Source organism: Echinops telfairi, unplaced genomic scaffold (assembly GCF_000313985.2).
Source record: "Echinops telfairi isolate 266 unplaced genomic scaffold, ASM31398v2 ScPeMD7_1713;HRSCAF=2227, whole genome shotgun sequence".
Classification (NCBI taxonomy): domain Eukaryota; kingdom Metazoa; phylum Chordata; class Mammalia; order Afrosoricida; family Tenrecidae; genus Echinops; species Echinops telfairi.
Window position 1 is genome coordinate 8399495 of NW_022105611.1, and position 19134 is coordinate 8418628.

A 19134-nucleotide genomic window follows, 5' to 3' on the forward strand; every position below is an offset into this window, starting at 1 on the left:
GATTCAGGCATTTGTCAACTCAAGCCGTGTCTGTAAAGTAGCAGGTCCACAGAATGGGTATTGGAGTGGGCACTTGGTAGACCAGGAAAAGTCTATTGGTTAGAAAAGAGAGGCAAATTTAAAGTGAATTGTAGGGGATATTGAATGCAACGTGGCCTTTTTTATGTGGAGAAGATAGGAAAATAGCCCATGCGAAGAAAGTCTCCAGATTTTTGTTTTGTTTGAACAGAGAAGGGTGATGAACCTAGGATTAATCATTTTGATGGCATAGCACACCTTGAGGTACTAATGTCATTAATAGCTTAAATTTTCTTTACTAAGCATTCCATCTAGCTCCCAGAATGATCGATCTAATACACAAGTCCAACGATGAAACCGTGATTGGAAGCACTCAATATGAGTGGTTGTCCAAATTCTCACCACAGTGTACCGTTCTTCTTTAACTTGGATGCTTCTGCAGGCGATTGTCCGTTATTTTCCCTTGTATTTTGTACTTCAATAATCTTAAAAACTCATAGGCCACATACTTTTTATCTCTATTATTTCTTCCGTGTCTTTCATTAAACTACCAGTGGGTTTTGAAGGTGTCAAGTATGAGCCAGCTTTGGGCATTTTGGCTTACTTTTCTGCCTAGAGGACTCTGTCCCCTTTCTAAACCCTACTTATCTTATAGGTATCACCTTAGAGATGAATCCTGTACTTCGTTTATGCATTCAGTGTGTACTCTCATATTACTCCATAGTTCCATCTATACCAATTCATACTTATACACTGATTTATGTGATTGTTTTCTCAGTATCTACTCTTGATTAGACTGAAGCTCCATGATAAAAGTGACTATGCCCATTTTTCTCACTTTTGTGATATCTAAGGGATTTTCTGGAAAATTGAAGGAATGTGATGAATTTAATGAATTCCTTTTTTTTTTCAGACCAGTCTCATTAGGTTCAATCATCCACATCTTAAAAATGAGGCATCTTTATAAGACTAAGGAATTTCTTTATGGGGATTTAAAGTCAGATCTTAGAAGTACAGATCTTAGAGAGACAATCGTTGTCTCTTTGTTGAATCATTTCAAGGTTATTTATATTCTTGGAATTATATTTTGGATCTGATTGCTTCTCAACCTAAACATCTAAGTGAATTAAAATTATACACCCACATAATGGTTAATTTAGAGTTATTTACAATTCATTGTACATATGAGGTTTTTTTTTGACATACACCCATAGTTTATAAAAGTCAACTTTTAGAAATGAAATGTAATTGTACTATATGAATCATAACAATCATCTGTTAATACATCTGTAGTAAATAATCTTTCCTGCCAAATCTGGTTACTAGGATGCTATTCACAACATTCTCCTTTTTTTGAATGCTGTGAGTAAAATCAGCATGCGCTGTGTGAAGCATCATGAATTTGATTGTATTGCCCTTTATAAGATCTTGAGGTAAATCTTATTTTATGAGACAAATATGGGCTTGCAAAGGAAACATGGTACAAATGAAATTTTACAAATCAAATGAAATTTAAATAAATTTATTGTGTTCAAATTTAAATAAATCACATCATAATTCTCTTTATAAAATACAAAATAATTCATCACTCCCTTATTAGTTACCCATTATTTCATTAAGTGTTTTTGTGAATTACAGTTTTTTAAAGCAGATTACCCGTAATTACAGCAGCCTGAGTGACCTGTCTCACTGAATGAATATATATTTCACCAAAGGCATTTGGGAATGTGCATCAGATTATTATTTAGAAAATATAGTTACAGACTTGAGTTTGCTTTTTATTATCTTAGTAATCTTAGTCAACCATGTACCCTTCCTAAGTTTTATTTTCTCAAGCTTGGAATTGAGATAATCAAACTGACTTGTTACTACATCTTTCATAGAATTATTCTTCCCAAATTAAATGTCTATGTATTTGAAAAACATGAAATCAATATTTATAAAAATAATTATATTATTCATTAGAAGTGGACAACCTAGTATCAATTAGGATCATTTATTGTCATTAGCATCACTGTTATGATGAAGAAAACTGAAGCTCTGTCCATTTGAATGTTAGAGCTAGTTTTACGCTACTTAGCATAAGCTTTGGTGGCACTATAGGTTAAGTGTTGCACTGCAAGCCATGGGTCAGTGACTCAAATGCATCAGTTGCCTACAGGAGACTGTTGATGCTGTCTGTGCCCCTAAAGATTTACAGCCTTGGACACCCACATTGGGTTGCTATGAGTCTGAATTGACTAGATGGGAGTGGTTTTACAATTTATTTATTCTCCTGACATAACTGAGGTGCCGGAGAGAATTGAGTGTGGGGTCCTGGAACAGCAATTGACATCCGCCACTGAATTGATTTAGAGTGGGAGCATAATGCAGTGTTTGAAAGAACAACCTTTGGGGTCAGTCAACCTTTGGGTCAGTCAGATCATCGCCTTAGTCCTAACTCTGTCAGCTACTAGTCATGTTGTCTGAGTCAAATTAATTGCATGACTTAAATATTTCCTTATTTCTAAAATGAAATAATAATGAATATTACAAACTGGTTATAAGGAGTAACTACAAACATTTATTGACTTCATACTATATGCCAGGAAATACTCCATGCACAAGGGATATAACAATGAATAAGCCAGACTGGCACCCTTCCCTCAGAGACTCACACTCTGTACTAGTGAAGGGATAGACAGTTTATTAGCAGGAACACAAAAAAGAATGTTATTTCAGAGATATCAAAAGTAAAGCTCAGGAATTGAGTACAGAGTAATGGAGGGGTCCAAAAGAGGTAGGGGGACTTTATTTATTTTTTAAGCAAAAGGGAAGACATTTATTGGAGCCCATACGGGAAACCCTAGAGGGGCCCAGCATCCCCTACTGTGTTGGCATGCCCAGCAAAGGGTCACACCATTCACTGTACCCCCTCACCCCCTGTCCCAGAGGGACTCCCATTGAGCCGAGCTCCAAAGTCCCAGGACTGGCTTGGGGTGGGGACTTAGGGGCACTTTAAAGAGAGTGGCCAGTGAAAGCCTCTCTGGAAAAGTTAATGGGACGCTTGAATGGACGAACCTTGTAAAGATCTTGAGGAAGAATATTCCAAACAAAGGGGATAACTGTTGCAAATATGTATGTAGGGTTTAGTATCTAAAATATAGCCAATAACTAGCTGAAGTGCCCCAACCTTTTTTTGAGAACCTGACACTTGAGGATGAATTTCACTGTATGATCATTAATTGAATTAGCCAGTACTCTAATGACAAGTTTTGATTTAAGTAGTCATGGTGATAGGGATTCCGTCTGGCTTCAATGAGCAATCTATCCCAGGTTTATAAGTTGTGTTGTTGTTTTGTTTTGTTTTTTCAATACAGTAAGATACCAAATACTTTAACTCTTTCTTACAGTGTACATTCAAAAATTGAAACCCTATTAAATTAACCCTCATAATCTTCTTCTTCCTCTAGTCTAATATTCCTACCTATGTATGTCCATTTGTTTTTACCTTAGTAATTTAGTTCTTGACAATAGGGGACAATAGGTTTTCTGAAAAATTGATTTGACAATATATGAATTGTGTCTTATAATTTGGAATTCTATTTACCAATTAAGTCAATGTAAGTCAAAAGTTCCAGGAAACCTCTACTTTATCAAGTTCTCTGAGCATTAATCATTCTCTTGCCATATCTCTGCTCAGTGGCTAGTACTGCCATCTTCCAAATTGTAATGATTAGAAAAGGAGGAGATGTATTTGATTCTCATTTTTCTTTTAACATCTCAATTAGCCCAAGTGCTGTGTACCCCAACTCCTATGTTTTGCCACTTATTTGCCATACTTAAAACCTGTGGTCTTGTTCAAATTCATCTTAATTTGAACATAGCATTCATTTTAGTCTTTCTACATTCCCTGAATCCCTTATAAGTTTTCCTTTGGATAAATAAGTATATGTATATTTCTAATTTTATATATGTGACAACCTGGTTGGAACCCCTCTGATGGTTTCCTATTTCTATCCTGTTATTCAAGGAGTGGTCTGTTGACCAGTTGCAATGACATCACCTGGGAGCTTGTTAGAAATGTACAATCTCAGGCTTCATTCTAAAATTAGTGAATTTGAGTCTGCATTTTAACAAGGTCCTTTGCTTGCCAGTGCGTGCACTAAGATTTGCTCAGAACTGTCCTACAGGATAAAATGTATGTTGATTAGCCCAGAACCCATAATCCTCTACATCTATCTCTCTCAGCTCAGATGCCACCACTTTCTTGCTTAGTTCAAACGATCCTCATTTATGTTTCACCCCCCATCTCATTTCAAGGCAGATTTTCCCTTATACTTGGAATGTCTCTCAATTCACCATGCTGATACTTACTTGACTAATGTGGTCCTTTTTAATTTTTTGGATTAATCTCAAATTCTTGTAAGAGTTTTTTCTTTGAATCTGCCTTATAAGAAAGAGGGAGCCACTCACTTTCTCTTGTGTACCCAATACAATGTGTACATTTTTGTTAAAGCCATAACTTCATCTAGTTGTATCATTAATTTTTACATATTCATTATTCTTGCTAGAATGTGAACTTCTATGGCTGTAAGGCAATATAATAATCATATTTATAGGCAATTATTTAACATGATCCACCATTCACCTGTTTGTTACATTGTGTTGGCTTGTGTGTTACAAAGATGCTGGAAGATATGTCACTGTATTTCATATGCCAGCAAGTCCACCCTTGGTGGATAGATTTCAGTAAAGCTGCCTCACTAAGACCAGACTAAATAGAAAGTCCAGTTCTGTGGGATTAGCCACTATAATATTATTAATAATCTGGTATCATGCCAGAAAATGAGCTCCTCCCTAAAGTAGAGTTGATCATAATGACCAGATGCCGCAACGCTTTCGGAACCTTCCTTAGCTAATGAAGCATGACTGAAAATGAGAAGACTTTTTCTGGGAAGGATTAAAGAAGTGGAAACATCACTCAGAAGTGTATGTCCCCCCAGAATGGAGGAATTGTTGAGGAAACAATAAGTTCACATTTTGATATTTTTGTTTAATTAAGGTTTGTATGATTTTGTAGAAAAAGAAATGTAAAATTTTCTCTTCACTATAGATACTTGTTTGAGAAATATTTGTATTTAGATGGATATTCTACTCAGTTAAGAGACAGACAATGAGTTTGTAGTACTGGTGAATTTATTTATGAATAGTCATTACCTTAAAATACTTTGAGACCTTTAGGTAGAAATTATTTAGTATAAATCAGACATACCATTTTCTCAATAAAGTCTTTAAAGATCACTTAATTGCATTTCTAAAGCATAATCAAAAGAAACATTTTAATTTTTTGAATTACACAATGTATTACCCATACCAGTGGGAAATGGGTGTTTCATGCAAATACAGTTTATAAAGTGTTAAAAAACGTTTAACTTAACTCACCTATATTTAATGTTTTTATGAATAGACATATAATTTACAGTGTATTAATGACATCCTAAATTGAGATAAATTATTTCTTTCCTAAGAGTGTTCTAATCAGAAAATACAAAGGAGAAGTCTAAATGTTCTTGGTGATGAAATGTACTTAAAATAATATGCTAAAGAAAACAATAAAAACTATAGCAAAATAAATTCTTCTTTCCTGATCTTTGCTATGAATCTCCTAGAATTTCAAGCTACAATGCTTTCTTGCGAGTCCTTTAAAATAAACTGTCCTGAATTAATACACATGTAATTTACTCGGCATCTGAAGTTCTATTTAAATCAAGGACAGGTCTAATTGCTAGTTTTTCCTGGCAGGCTGCTTGCTGTTGACTATGGCACCTGATCTACAAAAGCCTGCACGTTCTTTCATTGATTAACATTCATCCAAAAATACATATTCATCAGTGTCAGCAAGACAATGCACTAAGCAAGTAATCTCCTTTCTCCCTCTTCTTTATATTAGAGTTTGCAGAATTTTGAGTTTCTGATGAAAACCCCTGATATAAGATAATTCTGTAAGTGTAAATTGATGGTATTCCATGGGTCTTTTTCAGAAAACATTGTCCAACATATGTGCATTTTGAAATTCAAGATTATAAGGATAAATTGATATGTATTATATATTTAATAGGTTGTAATTATCAAAAGCTCTTCTCAAAAGTTTGACTTTGTATGTCCTTTATTCATTGGAAATATGATAATTTCCCTTTCCATATAGTTAGTTATAAGAAGAATTAAGTTGGTCAAATCATTTCACGACTTTCTTTGTCCCAATGCCAGCAGTGAATTGCTTTGTCCCTTCAGAACAGCATTTCTTCCTTCAAAGCATTAACCTTGTTTGTGGGGGATGGGGGAATGCTGAAATTTTAGATAGTTCCCACCACTTTTTAATTTGTTGAGAGAAAGGCAAGACTTTCTACTTTCATAAAACGTTGCAGTCTGGGAAACCCACAAGAGGTAGTTCCACTACACTGTCCTATAGGGCTGCTATGAGTTGGAATCAACTTGATGGCAGTGAGTTTTGTTTGTTTGTTTGTTTGTTTGTTTTTGGCCAGTGATGATGTTGAAAAGTATTACATATTATATGTTTGCATAATACTTTGTAGCTTATGATGTAATAGACAAGATCTATCAATGAAGAACATTACAGGAGGTGGTAAATAATGTGTAAAGTTTCTGTCTTGCAAAGAGAAAAGTACAGTTTAGTTCTTTCCTATGACTCATCTTTTTATGTCGGAAGGTGATGAAGTGATAGTTTGAACATATTAGTGACATTTGAGAATTTTTTTCCCCAAAACTGTGCTTTTATAATCTTGCATTTAGAGGCATAAATTATTTTGTTGTGTATAATTCTGAATATTAATAATTAGATTTTAGACTGTTTCAAGTTTCAGGAAATATTGGGACATGTCTCCTAAAAATGCTAAAATATCATCCTATTCCTTGGAATGATTGACAGGCTAATTATTCCAAATTTGTGATCCAAGACTGTGGAGCCAAGAGTGGTTCCCAAATATCTTAGAACTGCAGCTTCCTTTCGGGCCTCCTTTCTGTTTTCTGTTCATTAAATTGACAAACGACATTTAGAAACTACATTAAAAGTTCTTGACATCTGCTAAGCACTTTATTGCACATGTTACCATTTAATTTTTATACTGTCTGTGAAATAGACATTATTATTTTATTGTTAGAAGTTATAAAATAAACCTAAGTAGCTAAGTGACATGGGAGAAAGATCCTTGATTTGGGGGAAATCAGTTCTCATCATAGTATGGTTAGATATGTATAGTGTGTTAAATATGCTACTTATGTTGCATTTTCTAATCCCTCACAAATTACTAAGAGCCCTGGTGGAGCAGTGGTGACTCGTTGGTCTGTGATCTGAAGGGTCAGCAGATCAAAACCACCAGCCAAGCCATAGAAGAAAGACTGGGCTTTCCACTGCCATAAACAGTTACAGTATCAGAAACCCACAGAAGGGTCACTATGAGTTGGCACTGATTGGTGGTAGTATGTTGTGAGAGTGAACTAGTTACTATTTTCTCCATTTTATGGATGAGAAAACAAAACCCCACAGAAATTAAAACATTAATCAAGGGTCATAATATATCTAATAAATTAAAATTTTGATATTCTAATCCAGGTTGAGAGGATTCCTTATACAATTAATCACTTTACTATTTTTCAAGGTTACTTTAAGGAGTCTTGGTGATATAGTTGGTTATGAGTCGGACTGCTAACCACAAGTCAGCAGTTCAAAACCACCAGCAGCTCCATGGGAGAAAGCTTATGCTTTCTACTCCCTCAAAGAGTTACAGTCTTGGATACCCACAGGGGCAGTTCTACTCTGTCCTACAGGGTCTATATGAATTGGAATCTACTCACTGGCTGTGAATTTTGGTTTTTATAAGGACAAAATTTGGTAACAATATTTGCCAAATATCTGACACCTAATAGGTAGTTTAAAAATATCATGTCAGTATATAGCTAGGAAATGCTTTCTGAGCCCCAGTTCAATGTTGCCCTCTCCCCATTTAAACCATGAAATGTCAAGTCACAACAGTGGCTCCCATTTATAGGAAATATTAAACTATCATCAACAGGAGCATTAAGAGCCTATTCTGTCCATGATTGATAATTAATCCAGGTAGGTAGGTGGTTAGAATAGCATATTAAGAGAAAAATTTTAATTATTTTATCTAATAGTCACAGCCTGCACATCCACTAAAGCTTGTCAAATGTCTACCTGAAGTTCAAGGAATTCTGGAAGGTATAGAATGACTAAGCACCATCATCCATGCTACTGGAAACCCCCCAGCGAGAATGGGTCAATAGCATTTTCTGCATTTAGTAAGGACACTAATGTATGACTTCTTAACCTGGCTTCAGTCTAAGTAAGGCTTCTTGAACAACAAATTGCTAGTCCCAGTTGCCATCAAGTTCACTCTGATTCATGATGAACCCCTGTCCATCAGATTAGAACTGTGCTCCACGTCTGTGCTTTCAGCACTGAGAGTTTGGAAGTGGATCATTAGGACTTTCTCATGAGATGCTGGGGAGACCTCAATTGCCAACCTTTCACTTAACACCTGCAGGCATTCATGTTTAGAAACAAATTACTTCAGTTTATTTTAAACGGCTCCTGAAATGGAAGAGAACAAGGGAAGTAAGTAGAAGGATGCGCCCAAGAAGGGAGGAAATCACATGTTGAGGAGGAAGGAAGTCAAAATTTGGATGAAAGGCAATCAAAAGGAACTGAGTGTGTTTTGTGAGTCTTTGAGGGCTTTTTGTTCCCGGTCTCTGACTAAATCTCTGACTTGAATGATGTCTCTCTTTATCCTCAGGTTTTTTTTTTTAAGTCTTTTTAAAAAAAAATCATTTTATTAGGGGCTCATACAACGTCCATCACATTCTCTGCATACATCAATTGTGTAAAGCACATTCGTACATTCATTGCCCTTATCATTCTCAAAACATTTCCTCTCCACTTAAGGCCCCATCATTAGGTCCTCATTTTTCCCCTCCCTCCCCGCACCCCCCTCCCTCATGAGCTCTTGATAATTTATAAATTTTATTTTGTCATATCTTGCCCTGTCCGACATCTCCCTTCACCCATTTTTTGGTTGTCTCCCCCAGGGAGGAGGTCACATATAGTTCCAGCAGTCTGCCCCACACTGAAAGCCATCTGATCACCATGGCTGCAGATGCCATGACAAACTCTGAAAGTACAGGCTGATTCTGATGGAGACACCTCTCCTGACACAGGAATCAATTAGCCATGTTCTCTCATTCATTACGCTTCTTAAATCAGAGTCAGACCCTATTCTATTACTCTCCCAAATTCAAGTAAGTTATATCAAACTCTAGGTTTAGTCTCATTTTAACATCTCTCACTAAATTTAGGTAAAGAATGAGACTCCTCTAATCCCTCATTGCTTTCCAAACAAGTTATTTTTTTAAATCTCTAACCACCACACCCTGTAGAAATGTCTTTGTAGATAAGGGATTCAGAGTCTTTAGACTGGTTCTTGATAAATTTCTTTGAAAAGTAGACATGTGTTCTTAAATCTCCTTTAGAATCTCTTTCAGATCATATCTTATTGTCTTATTAACATTGCTTTGACAGAATTACAACAAGCAGGTGATGTCAATAAACAAACATTTATTTGCTCACATTTTAAGTGGCTAGAAGTGAGAATTCAGGGGCGTGCTCTGGCGGGAGCCTTTCCATCTTTGATGTCTGGATAATGGTCCTCCTTGCTTCCACTGTTTCCTGCTTCCTTGGAAACCTGGAAAATTTTTATTTCCTCTGAAATTATGTTTCTTCCTGACAAATGAGGAAAGTAATTGGGAGAAACTTTTATTTTGCTCAAGTAAAATACATAGACACATATTGCTACACATATATGCATATGTTTATATGTAAACATTCTGTGTTTATGTATGTATACTGCTCCTGTTAGCAATCACTGAGTTTGCCCCTGACTTATGGTGACCCAATGTGTTACAGAGCAGAACTGCTCCACAAGGCTTGGCTTATTCTTGACCAACATCCTTGAGAAGCAACCTGCTAGATGTTTATTTGACTTAGGCTCAGGTGGGTTTGAACCGTCGATCTTTGGGTTGGCTTGCTCCACTCTTGTGCGTATTGTGTTCATGTGCTGTCAGTGCCATGTCGTTATTCCAGAGTGTTCAGCGTGGACCTGATCCCTAGGGCTCTTTAGGCTGTGGTTGTCCAGTAACATCTCCAGAACTGTCTTCAAAAATGCCTCTGAATGGATTAAAAGATCTGAACCACAAACCACAATTTGCACTACCATATATGTGTATATATACACACATATTACATATCTCTATATTTATAAAATTAATCATTTGGTGACATCCTGGAAATAGTTTTTTCCCCCAATTTTTGGGAAAAACCCATTGCTATACAGCTGCTAGAGAGTGTGTTGGATTGTTGGAGTGTTGTTATTTCATGAGCTTATTGAAACATTTCAATTGGTAATCCTTCAATCCTGGATATTGGATTAGTAGTCAGAAAATATATGCTAATTTAATAACAAGAACAAACTATAATCTTTATGTTTGTAATAATGAATAAGCCAATCTGATTATTTATGATATTTCTAAAATACTTTACAGCTCAGTCTACTTGCCACACATTATTTTATTCCATTTCAATTCTGCCCTGCAAAATGTTACTTACTCCATTTTGCCCCCTGGACATCACTTTTTAACCCCAGTTTCTTCTTTTGTGGAACACCTGAGAGTCTCAGAAAGGACAGAAAATACACTTGAAGTGCTTATCGGAAGACTAAAATCAAGGGAGCCTTTTATGTTTTTTATAGGAGCAGACATCTCCGTGTTCACTTCCAGGTCAGACTCCTTTGTCCCACATTCTGCTGTCCATTCACATCAGGATCCTGTGAAGTCGAGATAAGTGAGCAGAAAGGACAGAGTCAGCTTTCTGAGTAGCATAGAATAATTGTCTCCTCTCCATCATCAGGAGCTGAGGGCAAGTTTTGAAGAGTTGTTTTTTTTTTTAAATGAAGGCCGAAAATTTCTTGATGGAACATAGTGCTCTTTTAGCCTGGAATGCCACCCTCTTCTCACCCTTTTCCCTCCTAAAAGCTTTACTTGAAAACTGAAGTGTCCCGTGGATAGGACCTTTCCTCACTTACTCAGTAGAGTTCAACCTTCCCACCTTTAACCTCAATTTCCCAGGCAGCCTTCCATGACTCTCCTCATCCCTCTAACCCAAAGGAAGAGTGAGATGGATCTTTTTCTCTTCCCAAGGCACATTATATTTGCCCTAGATAAGTAGCATTGCTTTATAATTGTATGTTTATTAGTTTATATTTTTATTTAGACAGAGAACTTCTTTATACAGTGACTGAGTCTTATTATTTCCTTATTCCCAATAAAATACCTGGTGTATAGGAATTAGTAAGTGGCTGTTTGTTGACCAACTAACTAAATAAATAAACAAATGGTCATAATATTTAGCCTGTTTGACCCTTAATAAACCACACTATATATCCTAGAAGGCTGTGATCTGTTGGAGAGCAAGGATTAAATTTAGTTTTACTATTTATAGTACCTAGCATGATGTCTTCTATGTAAAACATTTTATATATGAATGCATGAATGTATGTATAGTGTTATGCTACTTCCAAACTTGGGGACAAAAGCAAGCCTATAAGTGCTACAATTATCCATACTATAAACAGTAGAATATCACACTTTTTAGCTCTTACTTTGGTTTCAGAAGAAATGCTATTTTGAAAGAAACATTTAGCTCAACAATTTTTTTGGATGAAGCAGTTCTTACCCTGCTCCATACAAGCTTGTTCCGAGGGTCAAATACCTAAACGTCTATCTATGAAAGTACTTTGTAACTCCTCAAATGCTTTCCCAGCTTTAAGTCCCTGATGCACAGAGAATTCCCCACTTTTTCTGAGATGGCTTGAGGAGAAATTCTCTGTTTTTCTATGTTGTATATTATGTGCCATTGTTCAATTATGTAGAGCTATAAATTGACATAGTCAATAGAAGATACAATTAATCAGTATATTTGGTTCAGGATATTCTGGAATGAAACATGCTCAGATGCTAAAGTCAGAAAAGTACACCTAAGAAAGATACAATGCTTGGAGATACCAACCAGACTGAACAGCATATTATTTATGAAAGATATAAAAATGCTGGTGGTTTTATTTCAAAAGAGGACTCCCCTGAGCCCCCTCCACCCCATGCCCATAATCAGCATTGCAAATCCTAAAATACAGTTTAGATCACTTATCAATAATAACAGAAAGTATCATCAATATTATTAGCTAGAGAATTTGTAGCTAAAATCTATCTTAAATCCTTGCTTAGACAACTGAGCTGGAGCTTAAAGGAATTCTAATGCTTTCTCTGAAATTGTCTTTTAAGATTGAACTTGTTGTGGGGGAGCAAGGAGGGAGGGGAAAAATGAGGAGCTGATGCCAGGGGCTTAGGTGGAGAGAAAATGTTTTGAGAATGATGAGGGCAATAAATGTACAAATGTGCTTTACACATTGATGTATGTATGGATTGTGATAAGAGTTGGATGAGCCCCTAATAAAACAATTTAAAAATAGACATATAGTAATAATAAAAAAAATTGAACTTGTTGAACAACTTAAGTGTTTCCTTTGCCCTAGTTTTCAAATGGTTCTAGCTGTCTTTCTAAGAACTGGTGATCTACCAAATAGAAGGCACCTCAAAGCTTTGTCTACTACACAGAGTACATTAAATGTTAGTGAGAAAAATAATAGGAAAATGAGAACTTCTAAGAAAAGGGGAATTTTTCATTATTTTTCTTCATCAATTGAGATCTTTCTTAGAAGTAAAGGGGTAAGTAAAACTTGAGATCAGGGTCTTCTATAGCCACATTGGAGTAGAAGCCCCTTTTGAGAACATCTAGTCTAGGGGTTCTCAACTCTGCTATCACTGGAACTCACAGAGAATTAGCTGCCTCCTATTGGTAAGAGCGGATCTGAAGGACATCAGCTCTCCAATGGAGGGTGCATTTTACATTTTTGGGAAGAATACGAGATTTGGAAAAGACTCGTGGGTAATATTTGGCATTCTTTCCCCCCACATTGGAAGTGTGGCTCTATCTTCTCTTTTTACAAATCAAAGAAGTAAAGTTTAAAGTGTTAAAGTGACTTTCTCAAAGTTATAAGAGTACAGTAACCAGAAACCCCAAATCCTACATTCAATTTGTTTTACTTTTTTCTAACTATACTCTCTGGCTTAGAAATGATTAATATTCATGTGGCATCTGCCATCAGCAGGCCTTTTTAATCTGTCCCTGTGTAATCATATTAATAATCTACCAGGTTAAAGCACTAATGAGAAGACCTGAATATCAAGATTCAAGTAATCATGGAATTAGAGAGATTCATACAGATTTCATCTTTTCTCTTTTATCCCATGCGGTACATGCAAAGAAGTCAACGCACCCTTATTTATGCCTTCATCACATTGTATGCAAAGTTTTATTCTTCTGTCAAGCACGGTTCACTTATTTATTGAATTTTGTTCTCTAAAGTATGTTTCATAAAGATGCATAATGTTTAGATGTGAAATAAGCTTATTCTACAACTACCAATAGTAATGAAAACAATGGCCAATTGTATCAAAGTAAACGTTCTTCATACTAACAGTTTGAAATGGATTTTCAAAATTAGGAGTAATAATAATTAGCATTTTCACAATGTTTTAAAATTCTAAAAACTTTAATTATCTGATTAAAGCTCAAAAGAAGAAAAAGTGGCAAGTTACTTTGCATATTCTCTTCAATATAATCTCTGTAAACCATGATAATGACGAGGTAAATCTGTATCTGTCATCTGAAAACATTGCTGTGAATTACACAAAGCACTAGCCCTATTATACATATGGGATTCCCAAGGCTATGTCATGGCAGCAGACATGTGGCTAAGCTGAACTTGAAATCATGGTATGTGACATCAGTCCAGTGCTCTTTATGGGCCCAGCTGTTGCTGCATGCTATGTTTTTATTTAAATAAGAAAACTGTGCATGACATAATAAACTATCGATGACAATAGTTTATTTTATTTTATATTTTTAATTCTTTTTTAAATCATTTTATTAGGGGCTCATACAACTCTTATCACAACCATACACACATCAATTATGTAAAGCGCATTTGTACATCCATTGCCCTCATCATTCTCAAAACATTTCCTCTCCACTTAAACCCCCCAGCATTAGGTCCTCATTTTCCCCCTCCCTCCCCGTTCCCCCCTCCCTCATGGGTCCTTGATAATTTATAAATTGTTATTTTGTTATATCTTGCCCTGTCCGACATCTATCTCCCTTCACCACTTTTCTGTTGTCCTTCCCCCAGGGAGGAGGTCACATATAGTTCCTTGTAATCGGTTCCCTCTTTCCTACCCACTCTCTCTCTACCCTCCCTGTTTCGCCACTCACACCACTGGTCCTGTAGGGCTCATCCGCCCTGGATTCCCTGTATTTCCAGTTCCTATAGTTTATTTTTATGGTGATTTTATCAATGGCCATTCAAACAGCACTTCTCAGCTTAGTGGTGTCTTGAAAATGGATCACCTAAATAAAAGTTGCTCTGTGGAACTTAGAAATCACACATACATGCAAACAGTTCTTAGCATATGTGTGTGCTGGATGCAATATTTTATTCCAGTTATATCAGAAATGCTAGGATTATTTGTAGAATGAAATTAGGTTTGTGGATGACATGCTTTATGTCCCATTAATAGAAAATAAACACTACCAGGGGTAGCTTCTTACGGGAGAAGCAACATGCATGGGCAGTGGGTTTTTAGCGTGTTGTTGCTGAAATTCCAGCTTTGCTGCTTTTCAGTAGGTGGCATTTAGGCTTTCCTAATATATAGTTATACCTGATTTATTGATTGTTTAAACTCTCTGAGTTGCCATCTCTGTAAAATGGGTATAAAGATTTTTATATCTATGTTTATTGGCGGAACTAGTGATAATATGAACAATCTTTGGCCTGTGTATTAGATCTTCAATAAGTCACAGCTGTGGTTTTTTAAAATACTAGTATTTATCTATTACCATTGAGCATGCAACAAAATAAATAATTTAATAAAATATTTTCAGAATGTTTTATAAGAGCTCCTACCTACACCTTTTTAATGACAGGAATAGAGTGTTTTTTTGGCTAAAGAGAAGTACTTTATTCTTTCTGAAAGACTGGTTAGAAGAGAACTTACAGAATAGGCAACAAAAAGACTGATTACTTAGCGGTAAATTCCTTATGTAAAAATGGTGCCTGCCAGATGGCTTCTGGCTTCTCTAACAACTTGTTCATTTTCCACACTTCAGTTTCTGATGTGAAAAGAACAGGTTCTGAGATCGATCCTGACCGAGTGTACATTCTTGTGTTCTGTGAAGTGACCTAGTGAGAGCCGCCATACACTAACTCGTAGCTTGAAAGGGGAGACAAAGAACCTTGTGTTTTCATACCGTGGCACAGATTGCCACGGGGTCAGCATGCATCAATTCGTTTGAGAGTCTGGAAGAAAGAAGACCAATTTAACTTCGAGGGTAAACTTCTAGGTTCACTGATGTCTCCCTTGGTGAGCTGGAAGGCCATCTGCTGAGGAAGCCTGGTGCCAAAAACCTAGTCCTTAATAACAAAAAGCAAAAGGTAATTTTCCACGCCTTGATAAGAGCAAACATTGCATACCTAGTTTTCTGGAGCACCGTACTAAAAAAACTTGTAAATATGGTCATAAATATGTTGATGATAAATAAGTTAGCTAGTATATATTGCTGCAGATAATCTATAGAACATAACATAATTTTGACTTATTTACAGCAAAACCAAGGAAAATGCCCATCCCAGAATTGTCCTGTGGAAGCCCCTGCTTGGATGCCTGTTCACCACTGTACTGTAAGTTTGCTCTTTTCATTCGAAGATTGACCAGGTTGATGGAGAAGTATTTTTTATGTTTGCCACAACCTTTGTGGAATGGGGTAAAAGCTCTCTGTAATTCTGGCTTGTAGCAATCCTTTTGAAAGGAAAAAGAAGGTCTTTTCAGGAAGCTATGCATTACAAAAACACCTGTGTTAGGGATTGCATGCATTTCTGGAATCAAGATAACTTGAAAAAGATGTCTCTAGACGGGCTATTGAGTTCATTTTCAATGGTTATTAAAATGATTATTTTACACATATATTTTTCAAAATAGCTGCTTACTTGGCAATATTTGGTTTTAGATGCTTTGGAGAAGGATACCTTCGCTTCTGTCATTTTATTAGGTTAAGAGTGACGAGTACAAGGATTTGTGATTTTCAAGTCTTCCTGGAATAAAATAGTCTCTGAGTTTGTGTGGAATCTTGGATCAGATAATTTTCAAATGCCTTAGAAACAAGCAGGTACTGTTTATGCCATTATCACTGTGTTTCAGATGGGAGACAAATGCAAAGGCAGGACCAATAGTACATCAATTGTAGAGCTAGGCATAGATTCCAGACACCCTCCCTGGCCTTTCCTGCACTCATTCTACTACACTGTTCTCTGAAGTAGTAGGAGAAAGTGGCTAATTTGCATGACACTCTCTTACATGCATAACCTGATGGAAACAACATTGTTTGCTCAGAAACTGTATGTGCCATAACAGTGTGCCTGTTATGAGATAACCTGCTGTGTATCTTGAAACAAGTGATCTGAAAGTTTACAGGCTCTGTGAAGGTGATGCTTAGAGTGTCTCAAATATCATCAACGACTGTAGGGTAGCGGCTGGAAGGAGTTGTCTGGATTGCCATAGCAAAGCAAGACTTAGGGCTTTGTTACAAGACAGTAGGCCTGGAAGAGCGTGCCTCTCATGTAGGTTGCATAAGAGAATGGAGCTTATTTCCTTGGTTTGTGTTTGTCTATGGAAAGAGAAGAAGATGGTATCACCTTTGTTCGAAGGAGAAGTAACATTGCTTTATTTTGGAGACATGCCTGCAGTGCAGAGGCAAAAGAATAAAATTGTCACAGTTTGGTAAGCAGATGGTCAGAAGTGGGTACATGCTTAGGGACTGTGTATGAGTTTTAATCATTGTCTTGCATTGTATTTCTGATAATATTACCACATAATTCTGGATTTATGCATTCATTCCTCAAGTTTGAGGATCCTCTTCAGGGTCTTAGTTACAATTCAGGGGCAGATTATGCAATACACAAGGCAACCAATGGCTTATTTACAAATGTGTAGTGAACAATTTCACATTTATTCATGACACCAAAGATTTTACTTCTAGGTATGGCTAGCATCTGTCTCTCCCAATTCCACAGTATCTTCCTACAGAATCAGTCTCTTCAAATTCACAATCCCTGACAAGGTTGGCAAACACAGTGAGCAAGGTAAGCACATGCTTACTTGCTCATCTGTAGTGAAGGCTCACATGTGTTTCACCGCATGTAAACATGGGAACCCACGCTTATCTTGATTATTGGGCAAACTGCCCCTGCTGCTATCCTTACACCAAAGTACATGGTAGGAGTTCTAGTCATTGAGTGAATCTTCAATCTGCTAATTTCTGTTTGAAAAATTTGGTAAAAAGTAATAATGATACTTTCTTACTATTTTAGATGGTTGACTCCCACTTCTCACCATCATGGGTCCTTTTATGTTTTCTCTCAGAAAATACCATGTGCTTTGAAGAATTTTATTTTAACACTTGGCAAAATTTAATAATCAGCTGTGATGGGTATGTCAATTATGCCAATAAATGGAAATAAAATGTGAGCATAAGAGAGCTCCTATTTTATAAAACCTAAGAGTTTGTATCAGCAATCAGAATTTCTTACCAATAGCTTATCCTCCACCATACTATTAGCTTCCACCCAAAATAATATAACTTTCATATTTTAGTTACTCTGTTCCATCTTATTGCAAGTAAGTGCAATAATTGAATTCTGTCTCTAAACTATTAAACATAGTTACCCAACATTATTATCTGGAACTTGACCGAGGACTCTGTGGATTTCAGGTGAGGTTCTCCTGTGTTACGTCATTAAAGGAGTAAGCATGTCTTCAAGAACTGAAGTCAGAAGTGTGAGCATTAAAGTCAGACTCTTAGGTCGATGTTCAGGAGTCCTGGGAGAAAAAGAATGTTTGGAAACTCATTGTGGTAGCAGTTGTTCAATTCTGCATGACACGACTGGACTATGGAATGATATGATATATGTATTAACTCCCAATTAATAATAACTTATAAAATAAATGTATAAAAAGATGGAATAGGGGAGAAAAAAGAAAGTATGTTTCTTCTTACTTCTGCCATGGAGTTTAGACCTGTGGTGTGATGGGTTATGCATTGGGCTGATGTTTAATGAGAAATCAGCAACTGCTCGGGGGGTGGGGTGGGGGGGACAGAGATGAGGCATTTTCGTCCTTTAAAGACTTAGTTTCAGAAACCTATAGAGGCAATTCTACCTTGTCCTATAGGGTGGTTGTTAATTGGAATTGACTCAGTGATGATAAGCTTTTGGCTGCTTTAATACATTGCCTTTGCCACTTACTTAAAAGTATTTATATTTTCTAGTGGAGCATCTCCTCCTGTAAAGAGTTACCATTTCAGAAACTCACGGAGCAGTTCAGCCTTGTCCTATAGGGTTGCTATGGGTCCGAGTTGACTTGATGCAATTAGTTGAGTGGAGTATAAGATTTCTGCTGCAGCTGTTCAGTGCATATTGCAGCCAAAGGTAGGCTTTCAGAGACCTGGCTTGGGTTACATGAACATGACCCTGGGCGTGACTGATGGACTCTGATCCCAACTGAGCTAGTTGAAGTCTGTCTCTTGGCATTTTGAAATTTGTGCTAGAGACCACCAAACTGGTAGGCATCTCTATCAAATCATATGAATAGCAATACTTTGAACGTGTTCTTTGAATTTTAGATTCTGAGACATGACTTACTTCACATATGCCCTTCTCATGTTTCTTTGTTCTTGCAAAAATGTCCCAACAATCTGCTAATAATTAGGAAACTAATAATTAGTAACCTTTATTTCTCAAATTAGCAAGATTTTATTTTGTATGGCTCAGCATGTTTTATAATCTTTTATTTGTTCACCACCATAAAACAAAACAAAAT

The 19134-nt window shown here is 36.4% G+C and overlaps 1 protein-coding gene across 5 annotated transcripts in view; it reads left to right on the forward strand.

Moving 5' to 3' along the window:
• DLG2 (discs large MAGUK scaffold protein 2) overlaps positions 1–19134 on the forward strand; it is a 1827487-nt gene that overhangs the window by 32586 nt on the left and 1775767 nt on the right. For all 5 annotated transcript variants that reach the window (XM_045293139.1, XM_045293148.1, XM_045293133.1 and 2 more), the window contains exon 2: positions 15867–15941. In XM_045293139.1, the coding sequence (XP_045149074.1) occupies positions 15921–15941 (21 nt within the window). In that variant the 5' untranslated portion in view covers positions 15867–15920. The remainder of the gene's footprint in view (positions 1–15866; positions 15942–19134) is intronic.